Source organism: Dipodomys spectabilis, unplaced genomic scaffold (genome assembly GCF_019054845.1).
Source record: "Dipodomys spectabilis isolate Male_0828 unplaced genomic scaffold, ASM1905484v1 ptg000234l, whole genome shotgun sequence".
Lineage (NCBI taxonomy): Eukaryota > Metazoa > Chordata > Mammalia > Rodentia > Heteromyidae > Dipodomys > Dipodomys spectabilis.
In genome coordinates, this window is record NW_024870911.1 from 9,098,071 (window position 1) to 9,121,843 (window position 23,773).

Consider the following 23,773-nt stretch of genomic DNA (forward strand, 5'->3'; position numbering starts at 1 on the left):
TTACATTTAAAAAGAAGGTAAACCCATATTTATTTACTAGCACTGTTAAAACATTACACAAAACACATTCAAGTGGCAAGTAATTATAATGCAAGCCCTTGCATGGCAATCCAAATTTATTGAACTACTGATGCTAAGTTATACAAAATTGCACCACTTTAATTAAGGCTTTTTAGTTTACATTTGGCCACCTCAAAGTAGTTGTAACATTAGGTTGGTCAATTTAAATACTGTGGCTCCCTGTTGGATAGACACACAATCTTTACACCCAAACGTTAATGCATACAAAGCAACAAGGCATTGTTAAATAAAACAGCAATAGTTACTGCAAATTAGGCCTTGTGACCAATTACACATGATTAAAATTACTTCCCACATTCACATCCACAGTACTCGTCCACCATTTAACATCTCAACCAAAACGTTACACATGGGAAACAATCACTAACAGGCAAAAATACTAAACCTGTATATTTGGTATTGCAAATACACTTATGCATGAGCAAGCAAGGGGTTCACAGTGAGAATCTACAGCTGCAGAAGCCTGAAAATGATTTACAAAAATTGTTAAATCATTAAAAAATTGTTTGAAAATATACACTTCTTGTTGTAGACCCCCACTGTACACACAACTATAAACATTGTTCCTTATGTAAACAAAAAAGAAAAAAACATCATAAGATTTGAAAGGTCTGGACATTTCCTTCCCAACAGATATTAAAGGCAACGTCTTTATCTAAGACATTATACTGAAAGGACTATTGTATTTTAAAGACAAGATCACTGTCTCCACAGGTTTTTGAAAAATTAAAAAAACTATATAGCTGTGTTAATCAAAGCGCTTATTTTGTACAATACAATGATAATGACCTTCAATTTTTTAAAAAAAATTACAATAAGCTACAAGTATCAAAGAAGCGAAGTTATCTGGAGTAGTCTATATAGGAGCTCTTTGGACTTTCTTTTATTATGCTAAAATAGTGGTGCTTTTAGGATTTACATTATTGTACTCTCCAATACAAAGAATGGGGATGTGTTAAAGTATACAGTACACCATTTTCATACATGTACAACATTGGTGGATGAAGAATGTCTCTTAGCAGTAATACTGGATGTAGCCTCTGGTTTTACCAGCTGCATACTGTAGGACTATTATATAAGTAAAAATCTCTCGTGATACTGGAAAGTGATTAGAATGTGCAAACTGATATAGTAGCTTTCATCCGCCTCTTAAAGGTACCACCACAGGAAAGTCCATTTAAGATGTTGGTAGGTTTAACAAAGTTGGAATGCTGGCACTGTTGAATTGGGCAACAGTTCTTCAGACCTACCAAATGGAAAAAAAAAGTAATTAAAGAACCAAGGAAACAGCAACACAATATACTACACACTCTTATTCTAGTTATTACATTAATGACAATGTACCACAATTCACAGCAAAGACATTTTTATTTCTTTATTCCAAAAACATGAAATCTACTTGGCTACTCTTTTGAAAGCCAGTCAAATGAAAATTTTAGATACAAAAAAATGTCTGTGCATTACCTGCCAGGAAAAAGAAATTACCATTTTACTGCTTTACAGCCAATAGTTCATTGACAAATATTATCCAGCCCAGGCCAGCTTGGAACTCATTTATCACCTTGAGTATCTATTATATGCTAGGCATTGACTTAATTACAACTATTAATCTACATAAAACTTTATATGCTCTGGTTTTTTTTGTTTTTTTTTTGCTCACATCTTGGGTTACTGGTGGTTCTCCCTGTTTGGGGAACCCTTTATCCCCAACCTGGCTAACTTTTACTTGTTCCTACCTGGACTCAAGCCAGCCAGCCTATTCAGATTCTGGCTCTGCTAGTTACTGATTGAAAGGCTTCAACAAAGTAACATTCTTCTTTTGCCTCTGTTTCCTTCCCTCATTTCTAATGTGGGAGTAACTCTTGCCTCAGAGTTGTTAAACTTCAATTAATTAACATATATACAGTATTAAAGAGTGTTGGGACACGTGGTAAACAAGTTAGAGGTTTTCATTATTCTACTATGGTATGCTGGATTTACTTTCTTATTTCATTAATCATATTCTACTTTTTTTTTTTTTTAACAGAGAGAGGGTCTTGTTATCCGGCCCAGGCTAGCCTGGAACTCAAGATTTTTCCGTCTCTGCCAGAGTACACAGCACATATCCTACCAGGGCATTCGTACATAATCAGCTTATTGTGTCAGTTAACAGGCTTGAACTCAAGCTATTACTTGACTTTTTTTGCGGATTAATTGCAGATAAGAGTCCCTTGGATTTTTCTACCTAGGATGGCTTTGTTGAACCAGGCTAGCTTTGAACTTTGATCCTCAGATCTCAGTCTGTGGGGTAGCCAGGATACAGGTGTTAGTCACCAGCACCCAGTGAAATATTATTTGGACAGGGTATTGCAATAAATCACATCCTAAAAGTAACAGTTACTTTCTTTAGAATTAACAACAAAAAATATATTTTCCCTCATACCACAGTGCTCTTACTAAAGTTGAGTGATTAAAGTTAGAAGCAAGATAACATACCTGGCTCAGAGCTACAATGCATTTAATTTATTAAAGCAGCTGACATGATGACTTTTTGCGAGCCTTTCCAGGTACTGGAGTTTTTCTGTTAATTTGCCGCACTAGGTCATAAAAAATCTGTAAACATATTATTATGTTTTTAATTCAAAGGAAGGAAAAGAAAAAAAATGATAAAATGAAAAGTGCCATGAAAAATGGAAGTTTCCATGGATAGAAACACCCAGAAAGCAATTATGACGTTAGAGAATAAAATCAGTTCTTAAAAGTGTCAAGGTTTTTTTTTTTGTTGTTTTTTTTTTTGGAGGCTTAAAGCTGTTTTCCTTAAATAAGTACTTAGTTGAAGGACCTGCAATGATCTTATTTGACTCAATTAGAACATTATACAAAGAAAAACATTCTTTACACTTTTTCAAATCTTCCCATAAATCTTTTTTATACAACATTACTTTAAGCCTCAGTGTCTTTTATTTAACATCCTTCATATATTCCATGAGTATGTCTTCCCCATGTTGACTTTCAATTAGTTTTGCCTTCCTGGAAATTTCACTGTACCAGTATATAATAAAGAAACCAAAACAGAACTGTTTTTACATACACACTTCCTTACTAATTTTATTCAATTTATTTTTTTATAGGTTGTGGGGCTTGAACTAGTGGGCCTTGGCACTATCCCTGAGCTTTTTTGCTCAAGGCTAGCACCCTACCACTTTGAGCCACAGTGCTACTTCCAGTTTTCTGGTAGTTAATTGGAGATAACAGTGTTCATGGGGACCTTTCTGCCTAGGCTGGCTTTAACTGTGATCCTCTCAGCCTCTTGATTAGTTAGGATTACAGGAATGAGCCACTACGAATGAGCCACTACCGCCCAGCCACCCATTAATTTTAAATGCTTTATTCCAAATACAAGGCTATCTTAAGGATATCTAATCATACCTCATTAACATTTATTTTTGATTTTGCAGAAGATTCTAAGAATGCACAGTTGTTCCATTGTCTTGCTAGATTTTGACCTTGTTCCTTTCCTACAACCCTTTCATCTTCCAAGTCACACTTATTACCAACCAGGATCATTGGAACCTAAAAATATATTTGTGAAGGTAAAATAAATATATAAGGACATTACACAAAGTCAAATAATAAGAATTTGGAGTTAAAACACTAAGTATTACTTTCATTTATAATGTTAAAGAAAAGCATTAAATTAGTAATGTGTTATAAAATTCTCCATTACCTTATATTCTAAAGGAGCTACTAAAGGGTATTTGCAAAGGGAAGTAAAAGGAAGGTTGAAAATTATACGTTAAGTGAAAAAAAACCCCAATATACTTCAACATTTAAAAATGTTTTACGTCTGAATCAACTTCAAGGTTTTTGGTGGGTTACAGATTTTATCAACTGATTACTGCATTAAGTGCACAATATAAAAAGGAGAAATCTGAAAGGCCTCTAAAGTAGAAATTTTAATTTCTCACACAGTCTTGTATTAGCTAGAATTTCTTCCTGCATAAACATCAAGTATGCTTACTAAAAATATCAAGTGATCGGTCATTTGTGGCATATGTAGTTTTACAAAAACATTATAGGAGAAAGTAATACTTGTATTTACCAAAGCACTATTGACAACTTTTAAATCAATTTTCTGTAATTCAAACAAAACAAAAAAAAAACCAAACTTTTTTTTTTTTTTTTTTTAGGATATAGCCACCAGGAATTTACTAAATACGGTTTTAATGCAACTGACAGAAATAGGTCTCCCCCAAATACACACAGTCCCTTTGTTTCTGATGTGTAGAAAAGGCAGCACTTACCTGGGGCATCTCAGCTCTCATTATCAGATATAATCAAATATACTATATGCTGGGATGATAGGCATATGCCACCATGCCTAGCTTTTATTGGTTAAGATGGAATCTTGTGAAATTTTTGACATGGCCAGCCTTGAACCAAGATCCTCCCAATCTCTACCCTCCAAGTAGCCAGGAGTACAAGATATAAGCTATTGAGCCTGGCTAAGCCAGTAGTTCTGTGGTACCCAAAGCAGCAGCTTTAACACTAACTGGAAAAGAAGAAGTAAAAATTCTTGAACTCTGCTAAAAGTCAGAAACTGTGGAAGGTGGGGCCAATAATCTGAGTTTTAATTAAGTTCATTGTTGATTCTGATGCAGAATCTACTTTGAGAATCACTGTCACAGAAATGGCTCTGAAGTTTGCTATAGAGTTAAACTCAGTATGGTACACTCTAAAGGGCTCCCTAAGTTAACAGCAGAATGTATTTGTTGTCTTCTTTTAAAAACCTTATATATTTTTTCTCTGCCGTAATTGCTATATATACTTTTATATATTTCTTATTTTAAAATGCTACAAATCTACCAAAAATGAAGCCAGAACATTATTCACTCTATTAGTAACATCTGCATCCTATTGCCTTTCCTTCCTTTCCCACAAAATGCAGAGTTTAAAAATAGGCAGGGTATAACATTTACTTTTCCTAGGACAGAGAAAGGAGGGAATTTCTCATTTTCCATATGACATATATTTGAAAACATGTCTATGCATAAAAGGTGTGTTTTTTTTACTTTTAAAAAGCCTTTCACATATGAACTTTAAATTGTGTATAAATTTAAACCTTAAAATTGAATACCATTATAAGGGGTTTGAAATAAACATTTATTGGAAAGCCAGCTTACATCATCAGTGTCTTTAACTCGAAGAATCTGCTCTCTTAGATCTTGTAAGTCATTAAATGTGGACTGTGCTGTGATGGAATAAACTAAAGCAAAGCCTTGTCCATTTTTCATGTATAAATCCCTCATTGCTGTAAATTGTTCCTACAAAAGAAAGATTAACAACAAAAATGTTTGACAGCTGATTGGCCAACTTTTCAGCTTAATAAAGAATACTGTAGTACTTTGCAACATTTTAAAAAATTATTGATCGTGGCAAGAATACTATTTGAAAATTTATTTTAAGAAATAGGTTTTTATTTTAAAATAATGCACCAAAGAACTATATACAATAAACATTCTCAAGCAGAACAGAAATGTCCTAGTTCCAAAAGCTACTGAGTAGCACCCTTTAATATAAAACACTCTAAACTTACCCCTAAAATTGCAATAGCTTGTAATACTCCTGTTTCCTGTTCCGTCAATTCTGTTCTATCAGGCAAGTTATCTTACCTTTATTCCATACTGGTAACTTCACTAGATTATGAGATCTAGAATGCTGGAACACATACCTGGCCCATATGAGGCACTTAAACATTAATAAAAAATAAAAAATTTATACTAAGCTGGGTGCTGGTGTCTCACGCCTGTAATCCTAACAACTCAGGAGGCTGAGATCTGAGGATCATGGTTCAAAGTCAGCCCAGGCAGGAATGTCTGTGAGATTTTTTTTTTTTTTTTGCCAGTCGTGGGGCCCGAACTCTGGGCCTGGGCACTGTCCCTCAGTTCTTCAGCTCAAGGCTAGTGCTCTACCACTTGAGCCACAGCGCCACTTCCAGCTTTTTTCTGCTTATGTGGTGCTGAGGAATTGAACCCAGGGCCTCATGCATGCAAGGCAAGCACTCTACCACTGAGCCACCTTCCCAGCCCCGTCTGTGAGACTTTTATCTCCAATTAACCACCAGAAAATTGTAAGTGGCACTGTGGCTCAAGTGGTAGAGCGCTAGCTTGAGCTGAAGAGCTGAGGGACAACGTCCAGGCCCAGAGTTCAAGCCCTACGACGACCACCACCACCACCAAAATTCATACTGGATACCCAGAATCTTCTCTTTACTTCTGGATATCCATAAAGGTAGTTAGTTGCCATGGTTTAGATATAGTTTGAGTATCCTCTAGGACTTTCCTGTATCAAGAGTAGCAAGAAGGTAGAAACTATACTCACATCAACTAACTGGAAAGTTACTGGTATTAGTCATTAGGGTAGAACCTCTCTGAATCCTAGTGGCTTTATACAGCAGAGGGACAGACACTGACATGCACATTCCCTGTGTCTTGCCATGCTGTGGGTTGTCTCAGGACTCTGGCAGGAAGAAGGCTACTACTGTATTTAACTATTAAGAGTTTGCACCTCCTGAACTGAGAACCAAAATAAAGCTCTTTATAAAGTTACCCTGGTTAGGGAATTTTATTATAGTAATAAAAGAGCTAACAAACTGACCTATTAATACTTTGGAGAAGGAAAGCTACCATTCAAAACATTTTACTATTAATACTTTGGAGAAGGAAAGATAGCAATCAGAACATTTTACACTGCCAGTGAGATACAAATGTATGTACCAAGTACTGTTCACGTGAAATTCAGAAAGTGTTTAAAAATTTTTAGTGAGAACATGAGAAATTTTGATTAAAACTTTTCTTCTTCGTATGTGAAAATGGAACTAGGTCACTTGAGATGGGTGGGGCTGGGATAGATGGGTGAGAATGACTAAGGGATAATACTGATCAAGATGAATTGTATGCATAAGTTGACATGGTAAATTAAAACCCCTTGTAAAACTGGGAAATACTTTTTTTTTTTGGTCCGGTCGTGGGGCCTGAACTCTGGGCCTGGACACTGTCCCTCAGCTCTTCAGCTCAAGGCTAGCGCTCTACCACTTGAGCCACAGCGCCACTAAACCCCTGGTAAAACTATAAAAATATTAAAAATAAATTTAATTGGTTCTTCAATGTGATCCACTGTAATTACAAAGTATAATATTCTTTTTTATGAAAAGAATTCAAGACAGTAAGAAAAACAGCTTTAAGAAATAAAATAGTACTTAAGCTTAACTAGTATTTGCCTAAAGAATAACTGCATTAGTAAGTAAATATTGTAAAAATCTGTAGCAAATTTGTTTTACATACCGTTCCTGCAGTATCCAAAATTTCAAGCATACACTGCTGCGCATCTACTTCAACTTGCTAAGAAAAAGGTAAAAAAAAAAAAATCATGTATGCAAAACTACTTTAAATAGACTTAAAAGCTTATATTGAGATATATGAACTTTAAAGTAGTATCAGGTAATACTTTAGCAAAGTATGAGAAAAAAATAACTAAGCCATAAGGTTTGAAGACCCCCAAATTTTAGTAAATGTAAACAATGTGTTCAGTAAAAATTCAGTTTCATTATGAATAACTCAGCACAAATTATAAAAAAGAAATGAGCCTAACTCAATAAAATCATCAGTAAATTCAATAAAGTAGTAGTGATTCTATCACCTAATTCTCCTATATTACTTTGAATATGCCTTCATTTATCTAAATAACTATTTCCTTACCATATTAGAATAAAATAACGGGTGGCAAAGTAAGTGACATAACTACAAAACAGATTATGTATCCTGATTACTTCTATTTACATGCTATTTCCTAGGAAAGCAAAGTTACAATGTGGGTGAAGGAAGGAATTTCTAGTTTTCTGGGCACAAAGGGAAGAATGAAAACAATATCTGCACAACAGTGGAAACTAGGATGGCTACTTACATAAAGATAGGAGCCAACTCTCACACTACTAAATTAAAAATGTCTGCATAATATCTCAGTCATACGCTGTGAAGGTGGACAAAATTGACGTTGACTGAAGGAGACAAAAACCAGGAAAATTAAAGAGACTTCTTTATACTGATCTCAAGGAAAAAAGCCAGGGAGTTTGTGAGAAATTGTCTTTCTAGGAGGTTCAGTGGATGGCCTGGCCATCACCTTCCAATCCAGGAAGGAAAGAGATCAAGATAAATTTAAAAGTTCTGAGTATGTATATGTAAGTCTTTATGATTCCCTTAAAACTGGTAAAAATGTAATCAGTTATGAACTTTTCCTACTAATTAACTATTCCTTCATTCTACTTTATATGCAACATTCAATAATTATGAAAATAAAAACATGTATTTACATTAAAATAAAAATGCTTGTTAACATAATACATACCTTTCTATAAGAATCTTCTATTGTAGGATCATATTTTTCAACAAAAATTCCTTGAACAAACTGTACAGTCTGAAAAAAATTAACACATCATTATCCTTCTAAAGAAAAGAATAAATCTAAAGCTGTAAACTTTAATTTACAGTTGACTCTCATTTATCTATGGGTTCCACACCCTCAGATTAAAAAAACCAAGGCTAAAAAATACTGGGGGAAGGTGAAGAAGTTTAACAAACCAGAATGTATTTGTACTTATTATGTAGACTTTCTTATAATCACAAAGTATTTATATTGCATCAGGCATTATTATTTTATGTACTATATACACATATAAACAGTCAGCATATCTTCCAATTACTCTATATACAAATGAAAAAAGGACTCACATTATTATATACTTTCCAAAATGAATTTCTCCTAATTCTCTTCTCATTCCCCAACCCTCTCTACACCAAATTGTTTCTTCATTCTTGCTATGTCATTCCTAAATCCTGAAAATATGGCCATTAGAATGCCTCTTACAAACAAATTTAATTGAAAAAAAAATTCATTTGTTTCTGAAAAAGATACCTATTTATATCCTCTCACTGTGTCAAAACTGTATCTGCCATACTTCAACACTATACACTCATACTAGACATTTAATACAATTATAAAAAATTACATAAACATTACATTAAAATATTATAATTTTTCTTTAAAAAACACATTATTTCTAAAGTTAATATGGGATTTCACCATAACAAAGTAAAATAATCAGATCTTAAAATTCAACAGAAAAAGAGTATCTCTGAATGTAAAGCTTAGGTTAAGTGAGAATGACTTACCAGAGCAGATTTTCCAACACCTCCTGAGCCAAGAACAACCAGCTTATACTCACGCATGATGCAAACTTGTCAAAACCTAGTACCTTGTTAGAGAAAAAAAAGAATGCATCAGTAAAGCCTCAGTATTTAAGTGCTTCTATTGATTTTAACAGATTTAAGGCCGGTAGATTTAAAATGATTACTAGACTATATTAATATGGAACACTATAAGAAGATTTATTATAGAATTATAGATATGGCTTTCAGTCTGATTTCAACTGGAATAAAATGTTAAGCAAAAAAGGTGAATAACATCAGACTGTATTCTACTGACTTACAAAATGACATGTCTATTCCTCTTGAAAAGAAGAACTGAAAACACAAATATCCTATAAGCTGTCTGAAACCACAAACCACAAGTACAGCAGTAGAGATAAACCCAATGGACAAACAAATCCCTATGAACAAAAAAATCCCTATCACTACTGACCTAGTGCTCTAGAAAGATAAATGGGATAGGATCAGACTGCAAGCAAATCAGCAAATTATAGTGGCATATATCTGGATTTCTAGGACTCAGGAGCATGATGCAAGAGGATCACAAGTTCAAGGCCAGACAAGGATATAATAGTGAGACCCTGCCTAAAACATTAAGTTTTAATAAAGACCAAAGGAGGATGCTATTAGGAGAGGATCACAAAGGTTCAACAGCTATGTACATATGATCATATAAAATGATGTTTACCAAAATAAACCTCAAGAAATGGAAACAAGAGATTTGTTTTGTATTTAAATTTGTTTTGTTTTTCTCCTTTGTTGCTATTTTTGATTTCTGTACATTTGTTTTGCATGCTTTGGGGAGGATAAAGCTGTGATACTCACTAGACACTATGTTGAAAATGAACTATACAAAAACGAGCTTTACAATGTCGGTGTGGGGGGGAGGGGGGGAAGGATTGGGTGGGGGGGAGGGGGGAGGCTGGGAAGGGAGGTGAAGGGTAAACAAAGGAGGAGGCTGCAATGCTTGGTAAGAAATGTATGCATTATCCTGCCCATGTAATTGTAACCCCTCTGTACAGTATGTTCTCAAATAAAAAAAAAAAATTAAAATTTAAAAAAAAAAAAGAAAAGAAAATGAATTATACAACTTGTGGGGTTGGGGGATGGGAGAAAAACTTGGAGAAGACAAGAAGAGGTGACACTGTTCAAAAAGAAATGTACTTACTACCTGACTTAGGTAACTAACAATAAAAATAAATAAAAAAAAAAACCCCAAGATATATTTTTGTACTGTCTATGGTTCCTTTCATGCTATCACAGCAGAGTTAACAGAAACAATCAAGTTTCAACAGAAACAATCAAGTGTACAAAGTCTAAAATAACTATCAGTGATTTGATGAAATAGGGGCTGGGAAGGTGGCTCAGTGGTAGAGTGCTTGCTTTGCATGCATGAGGCCCTGGGCTTGATTCCTCAGCACCACATAAACAGAAAAAGCAGGAAGTGGTGCTGTGGTAGAGCTCTAGCCTTGAGCTGAAGAACTGAGGGACAGCACCGAGGCCCAGAGTTCAGGCCCCACGACCGACAAAAAAAAAAAAAAAAAAAAAGATGAAATAGTGGCTATTACTCATTAATTTATAATCATTTTGTTAAGTCTGTTAACCACTGTGAGACTGCTGATAATATATAGCTACTCAGAAAGCTGAAATCCAAAGGAAGGTAGTTCAAAGCCAGCATGAGTAAAAATGTGAGATGCCATTTACAAAATTACTGGTTGGAAATGTTGCTCTAGTGACAGAGACCAAACCTACCAAACTTGATATCCTGAGTTCAAACCTCAGTACCACCAATCCCTAAAACACGTAATCCCCACTTTCCCCCAAAACCTCCCAAAATCCTCATAAAAAATACATTTTTATCACGCACAAAGTTTCAAAGTGCCTTTTCCTAAATAATTATTCCAAGGCATTTTTTTTCTTAACTATAATAACCTCTTGTCAGGAGTTTTCACTGAAAGCCACAACCTCCTCTGAGAACTCTCAATGTAACCTTAATTCTTGGACTTACATAGCTAATGACAAAACTCTTGAGTGAACAACTAGACTTACAGCCAATTTTTCAAATATTATGAACAATACTTTAAGAGGAACTGTAACTACAGAAAGATTATGAGACAAAAATACTATTCAATAACCAATTTCTTCAATTGCTCTTCTAGCACCTCAAAATAAAGGTAATCAGGATATTCTTCCTTGCTTCAACCTTTGGAAAACCTTCTTGAATCATTCTATTTACATTTTCCATTACCTCTTCTGCCTCTGTTGCTTCTCCTTCCCTTTACAAGTGAAATATACTACCTTTCTTGAGTTTTTTTTTTTTTGAAAGGAACAGTTCTGTGGCCTCCCTGAATTGTTAGAGTAGAAGGCAGATGTACAGAAACTGAATTTAAATGATTGACTTACAATAATTAATTTAAGGATTTCCCTAAATCTCAGGGAGCAGCAAGATAGAAAACCAAGAGACCTAAATAATCTATTTTATTTTAAAAATTGAAATTTAGGAAATAAGAACCTACTTAAGAAATAAATTATTTCAAGTCTTTCTTTAAAGGTAGACTGGTTGGTTCTTTTTTTGTCTGAGACCAGCTTTCACTCACTGGTTGCCATTTCATGATCTGCCATGCGTCCAACCCCAATAGAAATTTGTAACTGAAATAAAAATAACCCAATAGGAAACAAAATAAACTTACTTTAGGAAACTTTCAAAAAATATTTTGAGCTGGGTGCTGTGGCTCACACCTGTAATCCTAGCTACTCAGGAGGCTGAGATCTGAGAATCATGGTTCAAAGCCAGCCTAGACAGGAAAGTCCGTGAGACTCTCATATCCAATAAACCACTAGAAAACCAGTAGTGCTATGGCTCAACTTGTAAAATGCTTGCCTTGAGCTGAAGAGCTGAGGGACAACGCCCAGGCCCAGAGTTCAAGCCCCACAACTGACAAAAAAAAATAATAAATTAAATAAATATTTTGGCATAAATTCAATGGTTTAGGCAAAAGGAAGCATCTTTTTTTTGTTAATGGGCTCAAACTTGAAGTAGAAAATGTAAAAATGAAAATGGGTAACTTAGAAAACTGACAGTGGCTGAGACTTTTGAGAGAAGCTTATAAATACTGTAGAGAAAATAGATCCAAGGGTCACTATGCCTCCATCAGAAAGAATGACATTGCTCCATTTGTTAGGAAATGGAAAGGCTTGGAAAAAATTATATTAAGTGAAGTAAGCCAAGCCCAAAGAAACATAGGTCCCATGGTTTTCCTTATTTGCAATATCTAGTATATGTATGAGTCAAGCAGAAAAGGTCAGATAATGTGATGTTAGGAAAATGAACCCATAGATATGTATTTAAATGTTTTTTTTCTTTCATGCATTTGTTTCTAATGCATTTATAAGATTATTTCTTTGTTAGTTTGTATGTCCCTCCCCCACAGTATAATCCCTGCTTTCACTATATAAAATAAAAAAAAAAAAAAAAAAGAAAATAGATCCAAGGGTCATGGTTTTCTAAGAAATGGAAGCCTGCGCATGAGGACACTTGTACAAACTGTCACGTGAAGTAACAAGAAGAATATTTCATAAGAAACAAAAGTACAAAGATTAAAAAAAAAAATCTGTCCAAAACTGCTCCAACAGAAACATGAAGCACCCAATTCCTCATCCATCTGCGGAACTGACAGACTACACGTATGCACAGGGAATCTTTTTGGTGACTATAAGTGCTCTACAACTAAACTGGCTGTCATGTATAACCACATAAATACACTAAAATTAAAAAAAAACCCACAATTGACTCATCATCATGCTGAAAATATTAAATATAAAGAGTAAACATTTGTGTTTGAACTCAGGTCTTCATGTTCTTGCTTAGTTTTTTTTGCTCATGGCTCGCACTCTACTATGTGAGTCATACCTCCAGACCAGTTTTTCTGCTGGTTTATTTCAGTAAGAATCTTACAGACTTGTCTTTGTGTGGATTGGCTTTGAATCTTGAGCATTGAGTAACCAAGTCATGCAGGTGTGAGCCATAGAAGCCTAGTTTATTTCTAAAAAATTATTTATGTATTTATTTAGTATTTATTTATTATTTTTGAGACAGTATCTTGCTACCTACATAGCTCAAGCTGGCCCTCAATTTACAATCCTCTCGCCTCCTGCTGGGTAGAGGCTATCAAAGTAAGCACCTGGCTAGAATTCCATATATATATATATTTTTTTTTTTTTTTGAGGTATTGGGGTTTGAATTGAGGCCTCAGGCTTAATAGGAAGGTGCTATTTATCATTTGAGGTATAATCTTAGCCTTTTTTGTTGTTATTTTTCAAATAAGGTTTCCTCTTTGTCTGGAGCTGGCCTTTTACAGAGCTTTCTACTTTTGCCTCCTACTTGGCTAGGATCACAAATATTGTCCCCATGCCAGGTTTGTTGAGATGGGGGTTTCACTACCTTTTTGGTGGGGTTGGCCTCAAATGGTGGTTCACATCCTCAACAGTTGGGATTACAAATAAATGTATACTACCATGTCTAACCTGGAATTTTTACATAACATGATTGAGACATTTCTCCATTTGTTTCAGTTATTTATGAATAAATGTTACTTGTTGCTAAGAATCAAGTTCATCTATGTTATAATATCTGCAAGTAATCTGCTACTTTTTCTTATTACTGATTAAAAATATCCCCAACTTCAGGGATACTCTATATAGCATTTTCTTTATCCATTTACCAGCTGATCGTCATTTGAAGTTTTCAATTTGACAATATTAAAATCATGTTTATGAATGAGTTTTCATTTTAGTAACCACGCCAATAAGATACTTTACAACTATAGCACAGTAGGTAACTGTGGCTGACAACAATTGTATTTCAAAATTCCCAGTACTCAGTTTCCAACACACACATGAAAAGATAAACATCTGGGGTGACAGATATGCCTACAACCTGATCTGATCATTACATACTGTGTACTACTAAATACTACACTATACCCTCAAAAAGTCAAATCATATTTCACTTTTTTTTCAGAGTTTTACCATGTGCCACAAAAGTTGACCTAGAACTCATGATCTTTCTACCTTAGTCTCCCAAATGCATGCACTACCATTCTCAGTACTAGGCATGTAACCCAGGGCTTCTTCAATGCTAGATAAAGATCCTACCACTGAGCCACATCGCTAGCCCTGAAAATTTCAATTTTTTTTAAATGGAAAAATACAGTAAGTACACAATCTTTACTGTAATCCTAAAAATAAGACATCTGACTTCCCATTCCCTCTCTTTTTGTGGTGATAGGGGATTGCCTTGCATATGCTAGGTGAGTGCTCTGTCATATCCCTGGCTCCAATAAATAAGTTTTTAACAAGGGACACTTATAAGTGGTACAAACAAGTCATTTAATCAGTCTTTTGACCCAAAATATTTCTGTTTAATACTGATGAAAAACAATGCCAAAGGGACTTTTGTTTCCTTTTAACACAACTTAAGAACTCTGAAGTATAATAGTCAAGGTGTGAACCAAAACATTTTCCAATAGACTTTTGGGGGCCAGTCCTGAGGCTTGAACTCAGGGCCCAGGCACTGTCCCTGAGTTGCTTTTGCTCAAGGCTAGCACTCTATCACTTGAGCCACAACACCACTGCTGGCTTTTTCTGTGTTTGTGGTACTGAGGAATTCAGGTCTTTATGCTTGCTAAGCAAGCACTCTACCACTAAGTCCCAGTCCCAGAGCATCCAATAGGTATTTCATTATTTCTTTTCTGTAAGTACTGGGGACCAAACCTGTGCTGTTGCATGTAACAAGTGCTCTAACACCCTCTACACACACCATCAACTCCTTTATTTTTTGAATTTATACTTTCTGCTACAACCATCTTGAAAAACTGCCTAAAGTTCCTAAGACTGGGCTAACAAATCTAACTGGCCAGAGTCACTAGTAATTCTATTTCTAGGATTATTTGGTTGCATCTAGTTTTAGCAAAAAAGAATTCTGGTCAATAAGCAAGGCCTGACATTTGCTTAGAGGTTTGTCAAAGGTTGGAATAAAAGCACCTGTTTGTAAGCTTCAAGAATGCCTTCCTGTTCAAGTGTTGGACTTGGGTTAAAAATGAACATTTTTAAAACGTGCACAATTTTAAGCTTCAGATTTTTCAGATGGATGTAGTAACTATTATTTGATCCATTGAAACTCTGCTTTTTTTCATACAGTACAGAATGTAATAAGGATAAAACTATTCAGAATCTCACAGGTAAAATGAAGACACTAATACCTATATGGTAAGGCTGGGCTATATTACAGGAGATCAAATTAGTACGTAAACTCTAATAGAGCAGGTATATTTTGTTGCCTGACTTTTTCACTGCTTTATCTCCAGAACTAAAACAAGCTCTACAATATAGTATGTGCAAAATATAGTATGTACAAAATAAAGAGAAATGTAATTTCTTAAGTCACTGGCACTATTAAGTCAATGAAAGGCGACTTTAATAATAGTAATTTCACTCACAAGAGTGTAGTAGAACTCTTACTTGGAATCACTATTGTACTCTTTTATATACTAGTTAAGCAAAACAAGAATGTAAAACAATGAATGAATAACTTTTGACTTATATTTCATCAGCAACTTCTACATCAAACAGGCACTTACAAATCTAAATATAAAGCATGATTCACATTTTTCTTCAGAAATTGAAGATATCATGAGGTAAATCAATTGCATTTTTAGTGAAAACATTAAAATTTCCACTACTATTAAAACAATACTTGGATAAGTATTTCTATTTATCTTTGAAAAAAAATTTAAGGTGGGTTCAATCCCCAGCATAAAAAAAAACGGGAGGGGGAAGGTAGTAATTCTTAGCATTTTATCATTTACTTTTATCACAGGAAGAGACAAAATTTATTACATGCCTACAGCATAGAACCATCAGACTTTTATTTTATTCATATTTAAAGATCTGAGTTACTGTCTGTGTCACTGCTACCAATGTGATCAATGAAAGTACTGACAGCCAATACCTTGCTATTATTTCTTGCAAAACACCTGGGCAACAAAACTCACTAATTTTGTTTTTGAGATACCGCACAACTCTCTTAACTTACTTTTCAGGATGTAGCTTTGTTTGTACTAGTTCTTCTCATTAATTTAATAAGTTGCTTAGTCACCACTGAATGCTGTTGTCTCATCCCTGTAATCTAGCTACTCAGATGGCCGAGTTTGAACAGATTGTGGTTTAAAGACAGCACAGGCAGAAAAGTTTGTGAAGCTCTATCTCCAAAATAACCAGCAAAAGGCCAGGCTGAAGGTTTGGTTCAAATGGTAGACTGCCAGCCAAGTAAGAAAGTCAAGAAATCTTGAAGCTGAGTTCAAGCCATGGTATTATCAAATAAAAAAATTAAAATAGATGATACAATGATTTTTTTTGGGGGGGGGTCCGGTTGTGGGGCCTGAACTCTGGGCCTGGACGGTGTCCTTCAGCTCTTCAGCTCAAGGCTAGCACTCTACCACTTGAGCCACAGCGCCACTTCCGGCTTTTTTCTTTTTGCTTATGTGGTGCTGAGGAATCCAACCCAGGGCCTCATGCATGCAAGGCAAGCGCTCTACCACTGAGCTACCTTCCCAGCCCGATGATACAATGATTTTGAGGAAGCAAAAAGTCCTGGAGAATTATGAGTTCAAGAAAATAAAAACCGAGCAGTCTTATTCTAAATATGTTTACTATATGAAAGCTATACCCAAAACACTGATTCAATTATCGCCATCCAGGATTACCTAACAAGACATAACTGTAGATTACTGATGTGAATTCCAAATGAGTTACAAGAAAAATTCTGAAAATCATTGAGGAAATTTAAAAGCCTAACAGAATGACAGATTTATATATTTAAAAAAATAATCACAAACTCTTGGTTAACTTTACTTGGTGGTCACCGTTTACTGAGGTCAATTCTTGTTTCAAAAACAGAATAAATTTCCAAAAAAGAAATCCAGTAAATTACACCTACCATCAAGACTACTCAAAGTTCTCTATCAATAAACACATCCTGGATGCTTACTACATATTTGGTATTGTTCTAGGCAATGAAAATCAAGTAATGAACAAAAGATCATGCTCTCAGAATTTACAATCTAGAAAGAAAAGTCAGAATCAATAAAAAATAATGTCAAGATGTGGTTAGCAGTATGGAAAAAAATAAAAGGGGATAAAGAATGTAGGAATGGTTTTATACTGGGTGGTTATAAAAGACTTCTGTTAAGGAGAAAATACACAAAAAGTCCTTTGAACTACTATCAAATCCTGTTTTCAACAAAAGGCTGCTGGTAATTAAAAATCATTGGTGCAATAATAAGTGAAGTAACTTGTGGCTGAACTTAAGGTTTGGTTCCGGGCATCAGAGAATTATCCAGGATTCACTAGAGAACTCACGGCTTTGATTCCTACTAATAGGAGCATAAATGGGATTAGTGGAGGAATGAAAATGCAGTTGGTCTTATGAGGTACTGTTTTTCAATATATGCAAAGCAATTGCCAGTCTGAACTCTTCAGATACTCATATCTTATTCTGTCCCTCTGCAATCTACCCCCATCTCCAAGTGAAGCAAGAGTAACACTTACATCAGGATAGGGTATACCTGACAGTATACAATTAGGATATAGTTCTTTGGGGGGTAGTATCAGTGAAATGTCTCTGCAGTATTCTTGTATTATCAAGACCATACTGATCATTGCCTTTCTGAAAGGATGCACCAAATATTTTAAGATTTGATCATGTCATTCTGTTTCTAAAAGGAGACAATAAATTATACAAAGTGACATTATAGGGTGATGTAAGAGGCTTGGCTCTATTAAAAGAATGGTGTATCTTGAAGTAAATGACTTAATTCTCAATTTCCTGGTTTCTTGTCTATAAAAAAAGGGAATGAGAGATAGAGGAAATACTGAACACTCAGATGCTTTATATCAACCAAGTAAGCATGTAAATGCCTGAAGCAGATGCATTAGGGAATGGTGTCAACTATGGCCACAGAGTGAATGCTAAGACAAAGACATCTGAATTCTAAAACAAGTTTATAATAAGATTTGGACTCTGTCACGTTCCTAACTTTTGTAATAGCTAGTCCCTAATACCCTCCCTTAAACTATAAAATATAATTGCATATATACACATTCTAGGTTCTAAAAATTAAATATGGGTAGAACTTTGAAAGTATCTTAATCTATTATTTCTTTTCAATCACTGTAAAAAAAAGTATACAAACTTTGGTAATAAAATTTAATGATAATCTGGATTAGAAAGGTGGCTCAGTGGTAGTGTTTGCCTTGCATGCTTGAGTCCCTGGGTTCAATTCCTCAGCACCACATAAGCAGAAAAAGCCGGAAGTGGTGCTGTGGCTCAAGTGGTGGACCACTAGCCTTGAGCTGAAGAACTGAGGGACAGCGCCCAGGCTCAGAGTTCAGACCCCACAACTGACCAAAAAAAAAAAAAAGAAAAAAAAGAAAAGAAAGATAATCTAAATAAATATTCTTTCCTTAACTTCATAATGGTGGCTTGAGATTATGGATAGTTTTATAATCATCTTTTAAATACAATAGATTTTAAAAAGAGCTGATGACAGCATGTCTTCAACTGAGAAATGCATTAACCTTACTGGGCATTTAATCAAGGAAAGATACAAAGGACTTCTACGTTATCCCTTTCCTTCTGGCATGCATGAACCATCATGCAGTGAAATCTTTTCGTCTAACTATTAGACGAATAAAAAGATTGTTTAAGAGACTATGTATAATAGATATGAGGATTAAGACTGGAAAGTAGTAAGTGGCCAAAGGAAAAGTCTAAATACATAAAAAAATATGGGCTAGGAAACCAATGGTCACCAGACTGTACCATAAGAACATTGAAGCGAATGAAAAAGATTATTTTTCAAGACTTTTCATTATATCTAGGATAAAATGCAGATCAAAGAAATAGCTCTGAGTCTGATATTTTTGAAAAGCAAACACATTGTTTCATCTTAATAAAAAAGACTTACCTATGTTTAAATGAGGCAAAAATAACCTAAATGACATTTTCAGAGACTTCCTAAACAACTGAGATAAAATGATCATTACAGGTAAGTTGCCAGTTTGGAGGAAAAAAAATTAGTAGTAAACACTAGAGTCAGGTGTTGATGGCTCACATACGTAAACCTAGATACTCAGGAAGGAGTAGATCTGAGGATCGTAATTTTAAACCCAGCCCAGTCAGAAAAATCTGTGAGACTCTTACTTCCAATTAACCAGCAAAAAGATGGAAGTGGCCCAGATGTGAAAGCCAAATGAGAGCTTGAGGCACTAACTTTAAGCTCTAGAACTAGCGTGTATAAACACACGCGCGCGCATACATATACATACACATACACACACACACACACACACACACACACACACACACACAGAGGAAAGAAAGCACTACATTATCTTTTGCAGCTTAGAGTGGTAAAACATGAAATCTAGAAATTAGGGTAACTATAACTGCCTGCTTATGTAATTTACAGAGGGTAGTTGGGTTACTTTTATGCTATTATTTTTACTTGTAAAATACGGATGATGATAAACCAATCACAGGAGTGGATGAACAGATTAAATAAGAACATTCATTGTTGATAAAACCTTAGTCATCACCAGTATCAACCGGATAAACAATGGACCTTATTTATTCTGGTATCGACTATGTTGTCTAGAAATGTTTAATTAATAAAGGACTCACTTAAAGTCAGACATGATGGTGCAATACTGTTAACACCAGCACTCAAAACGCTCATAAGTGTGCAGTCAGGCTACACCACATAAAACTGTCAAAAACAAACACAACTTCCTCCCCCAAAGAAGTAATGAAGACTTATAATTTATACCAGCAAAGAAAGAAACTATTTTATTTAAAATTTAAAAGACCATTAACAATTTATCTTTTATAGGACATTAAGTTCATACCAACTATTGACTGATGTCACTGATTCCAACTGAAGATGAACTAAACAGATCTTGACATTAAAAAGAAAAATTCTTGAGGTTGAGGGATTTATCTCAGTGGAAGAACACTTGCCTGGCAAGTTTAAGAATCTGAGTTTGGTCCTTAGCTCTGTTCAGTAGAAAATAAAATGCCCTAGGAGCAACAGTGTTAGTACCAACCCTTGTGTTATAACACAAGGACATTTGCTTTTAGCCTCACATTTATTTCTTAAAGTCTAAGTAGGCTAAAACCCCCTCACAAATCCTTGCCAGGTACCAGTGGCTCACACCTGTAATCCTAGTTACTCAGGAGGCTGAGATCTGAGAATCGTGGCTTGAAGCCAGCCCAGGCAGGAAAGGCCATGAGACCCTTTATCGCTAAATAACCACCAGAATAAGCCAGAAGTGGTGTTGTGGCTCAAGTGGTAAGAGTGCTGCCTTGAGCAAAAAGCTCAGGGACAGTGCTTAGGCCCAGAGATTAAGCCCCAGGATTTGCAAAAAACAAAACAAAACAAATTCTTGAAAAGTGATAAAATATTTAAAAGTTCATTTTTTAATCCATTAAACCCATAGAACTCCAAATAGTAATATTCAAAGTAAAAAATCCCCTCAAAATGTTATCATCAGATGTCCTACACCCAAGTTGTTTAGCTTTAACACCTCTTGTCTATCTGAAATCTGTATTCGTAAATTACAAAGAAAGTGCTAAGTAAAAACACTTTGCTAGTTTCTGAAGTCATATGTCATTACTTTTTCCAGTGAACAATTTCTGGAAGAGAAGATATCTGATTTTTCCTTTCTGCCTCCAACTCCCAAAGTAGTACCTTAACAGCTACAGAAGATTAGTGTTCTCTTCTTACTTCCAAATAAAATTAACAAATTCAAATGTCAGGAAGACCTGATAGGGGCTGCGGAGGTGGCTCAGTGGTAGAGCGCTTGCCTTGCATGCCTGAGGCCCTGGGTTTGAATCCTCAGCACCACATAAGCAAAAAAGAAAAAAGCCAGAAGTGGCGCTGTGACTCAAGTGGTAGAGCGCTAGCCTTGAGCTGAAGAGCTGAGGGACAGCACCCAGGCCCAGAGTTCAGGCCCCACGACTGGACGCCCCCCCCCCCCCAAGGAAGACCTGATATTAATGTGTTGGACACAACAAAATTCACACCTATTAAGATTTAAAAATTTTAGAAGGGAAAATAGAGGCTGCCCATGTATATCTTGTCAAATATAAACCTCTTAAAAACTGAAACTTGTAAAAAAATGAAATTTTTAACAGAAACTGTTAAATTGAACACTGCTTATCATATTACCTTCTGACTTGTCTGCCTCCAATAATGAGAACAGAAAATGTTTCTTAGTTTCTCTGGGAACTAGATTTCTGAATTTAGTCATTACACAATTAGCAGACTATTAAATGTTACAGCATTTTGTCTATTCTTACTATATTTTTCTTACCTCAAGTAGGAAAAATTTCTTTCTCCCTCTTATTCAATATACCAAGTAAATAAAAGTTTATATCAGGTAACTGTGCCAACTCTCTCACTGCAATATTCACCAAAATAACTGATATGCAATTTAAATGTTTTACAGCTCTATTACTGTAGTTACCTTTCAGTGCAGTACTAGGTCACATGAGAAAATAAACCACAGCATTACAATGTATTGGCAATCTGACAAATGCAGAAAAACGAGTTTCTTAATAGGATTCCTCAGCAAAGTCAACAGATGGGTAAGGTAGTTAAGTGAAAAAAACAACTAACCAATCTTCAAAAAACAAACAAACAAAAAAAACAAACAAAAAATCCAACCAAACCAGAAATACTAACAATATTTTTAAAACTAGACCCAAAAATGTGGGTTCAACATTACCTTATTGGTTTTACCAAATCTCTGCAGCAAATAGGTCCTATTTGCAAATAGATCTATTTACAAGGATCTGATAAAACTTGTCAGGGCTTTGGACATATTCATGAGCAACAACACTGGACAAATTAAAGAGAAACTTACCACTGAAGAGAAGTAAAGGTACTTTTAAACTGATAAAAGAAGTTCTAACAGTAGACAAGACTAAGATGGTAAAGACTAAAATTAAGAGATCATGAATGATATATCACATAGAATAAACCCCAAGAAATGGACATAAGCATAGTTAAGATAAATAGTAATTTCATCTTTATTCAACATTTCATGGATATTAAATGCCTTCTATGTGTAGTCAATGTAGATACCACATGAACAAATCTTAGGCTATCTGTCCCAACAGGACACTAACTCATGATACCATGAATCTAAACCACACTGAGGTCACTCTTAGATTCTTCTATCACGAAACATGGTATTTAGGATATTTGCCTAAGGTATCTCAGGTATTGGTGGCAGATATATGTGGTGGCCATTAAAATTTTTTTTCTTTATAATACTAGCTATTCAGGAGGCTGAGATTTGGAAGACAGAAGTTTGAAGCTAGCTTGGGCAGAAAAGTCTGAGAAACAACTTCTCTACCAAAAAGCCAATCTGTAGGCATGACTCAAGTTATCATGGCTCAAGTTATCCAGAGACAACTAACCCCAGAGAGGTACTGAGTTCAAATTTTAGTACTGGCAAAACCACACACTGCTTTGGATCTTCCCAAGTGCATAAAACAAAAAACCTCAAGTAAGGTTTCAAACCTGTGGTCTAGGATCTACATATAATACTAACTTCTTCCTAGCTAATATTAGAACAGGTCTGATCTAGAAGACTCACCAGTTAACTCAAAATTAGTGATGCCCTTGAGTGGGACCTTGCAAACTATAGCACTCACTCAGGCCAAATCCCACCTATGCCTCCTTCCCTGACTATTTTTGTGTGTGCTGGGATCTAACCTAGCACCTGACACATTCTAGGCAAGTGTTCTACCACTGAACCTTTAATTGTAGTTCTGGATGCCTGTTGACTATTACGGTTTGAGTGAAGGAAACACAGTTGTAAGTTTTCAAACACTTGAAAAATTAGGTTTTGTTCATAAGAGATATTATTTATCTTTTAGTTTGTAAATGGATTTTCTCCAATTCAAGAAAATTGGGAGAAGGTCCTTCACCATTCTTAAGATCTCTATATATCAACCTGTCAATTTAAATAAGTACTCCTAATACATTAAAACTTCTGCATAACACAGGAATTATTAAGAAACAACAAAAAGGACACTATCACCAAAGGAATGACAGTTGCTGAGGGCAGAGTTAATTCAATGGCTTTGTATGCCCAGAATTTAACGTCACCATTCAGAGTTGAAAAATTAGGGAACTACACATCAACAGAGATAACATTTAAGTGAAAATATCTGCCTTTATAATTTTAAGCAAGTAGTAAATACAGATACTAGGGAAGAGGTATATGAATTCAAAATTAAAGTAATCCCGTGCCAATAAGTAAATTAGGATCTCAGAATGGAAAAACATCACAAATATCTCTTAATATATTCAGGTTTTTAT

The 23,773-nt window shown here is 35.1% G+C and overlaps 1 protein-coding gene across 2 annotated transcripts in view; it reads right to left on the reverse strand.

Moving 5' to 3' along the window:
* The window catches only part of Rap1b (RAP1B, member of RAS oncogene family), a 36,532-nt gene continuing 12,759 nt past the window's right edge, over positions 1-23,773 (reverse strand). For both annotated transcript variants that reach the window (XM_042698653.1, XM_042698652.1), the window contains exons 2-8: positions 9,288-9,370; positions 8,464-8,532; positions 7,404-7,460; positions 5,244-5,384; positions 3,490-3,633; positions 2,557-2,673; positions 1-1,327 (exon numbers count right to left, since the gene is read on the reverse strand). In XM_042698653.1, coding sequence (XP_042554587.1) covers positions 2,587-2,673; positions 3,490-3,633; positions 5,244-5,384; positions 7,404-7,460; positions 8,464-8,532; positions 9,288-9,344 — 555 coding nt within the window. In that variant the 5' untranslated portion in view covers positions 9,345-9,370 and the 3' untranslated portion in view covers positions 1-1,327; positions 2,557-2,586. The remainder of the gene's footprint in view (positions 1,328-2,556; positions 2,674-3,489; positions 3,634-5,243; positions 5,385-7,403; positions 7,461-8,463; positions 8,533-9,287; positions 9,371-23,773) is intronic.